Source organism: Merops nubicus, unplaced genomic scaffold (genome assembly GCF_000691845.1).
Source record: "Merops nubicus isolate BGI_N331 unplaced genomic scaffold, ASM69184v1 scaffold26081, whole genome shotgun sequence".
Taxonomy (NCBI): domain Eukaryota; kingdom Metazoa; phylum Chordata; class Aves; order Coraciiformes; family Meropidae; genus Merops; species Merops nubicus.
The window spans coordinates 548-2295 of NW_008589352.1; the positions used below are offsets into that span (position 1 = coordinate 548).

Below are 1748 nucleotides of genomic sequence, written 5' to 3' on the forward strand. Positions count from 1 at the left end.
GGGTGTGCTGCTCCTTGGGCTGGGCAGTGGGGGGTGTCCAGACCCTCTCAGCCCCTCACCCTCAGCGCTGGCACTGCCCCAGAGTCCTGCCAGCTCCGAGGGGCACCCGGCGGGGTGTGCCTTGTCCTGCTGCAAGCAGAGAGAGCCTGGGGCACTTCTGCCTGGGACACCAGCCTCCTCAGAGCGAGGAGGCCTTGCCTGGCCCTCCTCGGGCACATCTGAGTGTTGTGTGTGCCCCCGCTCCTTGCTGGCACCGCGGCAGGGAGGGGGCACTCGGGCGGTGGCACCTGCTCCGAGTTGCCCCGTGGTTCTTCCTGCTGGGAGATCCAGATTGGTGTCACCGCTCTGGGCAGGGGCTGGCATCACCCCAGTGAGCCCGGCCTCTCTTCCAGATCCGGATGCAGGCCCAGGGCAGCTTGTTCCAGGGTGGCATGATCGGCAGCTTCATCGACATCTACCGCCAGGAGGGCACCCGCGGCCTCTGGAGGGTGAGCAGCAGCTGTGGAACAGCAGCAGGGGCAGCACCAGGAGCTTCCTCTGCTTGTTCTCTGCACCCGGGTGCAGCTCTGGAAAAGAGCTGTGAACCAGGAGTGGTAGGAAAGCCCTGATTACTGGGCAGACAGGAGCTTCCTGGAGTTCCAAAGGGGCGGGTTGTCCCTCTGTTCCTACCCACCTCATCTCAGGGCCCTTGAAACCTGCCCACTGAGCCTGCAGAGTAGGACAGAGCAGTGGCTTTGGGGGAGGCTGGTGATGTGAGGCCCCTGGGCAGGGGCAGCTGAGTGTCACGGGTGCTCAAGCCTTCCCCTTTGGGTTTTAGTGGTGGTTCTGCAGCTCTGAGCTCTTCTTCGTGCTGTTCTCCAGCACAGACACCAGCAGTGAGTGGTGTTGGTGCTCTGGAGGGTGTTTGTGGCTGTGACGGGTGTTTGTGCCCTGCAGGGTGTTGTGCCAACAGCTCAGAGAGCAGCCATCGTGGTGGGGGTGGAGCTGCCTGTCTACGACATCACCAAGAAGCACTTAATCCTGTCAGGCCTGATGGGTGACACCATCTTTGCCCACTTCGTGTGAGTATCTCCTGCTGCTGTGCTCTCTGGGCTTGGCAGGGGCGTGTGAAGGGACTTGGGGTGAGACCCTGTTTATAGAGCAAGTGCTCTGGAGCTGCAGAGCAGGCTTGGGTCTTCTGAGGGGTCTGCTGCATCAGCTGGAGCAGCTCAGAATGACCAGCAAGTGTCCCAGAGAGACCTCCCTGGGGAAGGGGCCTGGCAGAAATCCACTGGTGACGTGAGATGTCAGCTTGATTTCAGCTTGCTGGTGAGTGACCTCAAATGCTGCTGCTCCTCAGCACAGGAGAAACATGGGCCTGTTGGAGCAGGGCCAGAGGAGGCCACAGCAATGATCACACAGGGCTGGAACCTCTGCTGGGAGGCCAGGAGAGAGTTGGGCTTGTTCAGCCTGGGGAAGAGAAGGCTCTGGGGAGACCTTCTGGTGCCTTTTCAGTCCTTAAAGGGTCTGTCAGAAAGCTGGGGACAGACTCTTGGGCAGGGCCTGTTGGGACAGGACAAGGGGGATGGTTTTAAACTAAAAGAGGGAGATTTAGACTGGAGAGAAGGAAGAAATTTGTGACGCTGAGGGTGGTGAGCCCCTGGCCCACGCTGCCCAGCGAGGTGGTCGCTGCCCCATCCCTGGAACCATCCCAGGTGAGGTTGGCCGGGGCTCTGAGCAACTTGCTCTAGTTGCAGGGGGCCCTGCTC

General features: G+C 61.0%; 1 protein-coding gene across 1 annotated transcript in view; it reads left to right on the top strand.

Moving 5' to 3' along the window:
- Positions 1-392: 392 nt before the first annotated feature.
- LOC103781861 (brain mitochondrial carrier protein 1-like) overlaps positions 393-1748 on the top strand; it is a gene marked incomplete at both ends in the record, with an annotated part of 2837 nt that continues 1481 nt past the window's right edge. Inside the window, 2 exons of the mRNA XM_008949584.1 lie at positions 393-488; positions 937-1061. Coding sequence (XP_008947832.1) covers positions 393-488; positions 937-1061 — 221 coding nt within the window. The remainder of the gene's footprint in view (positions 489-936; positions 1062-1748) is intronic.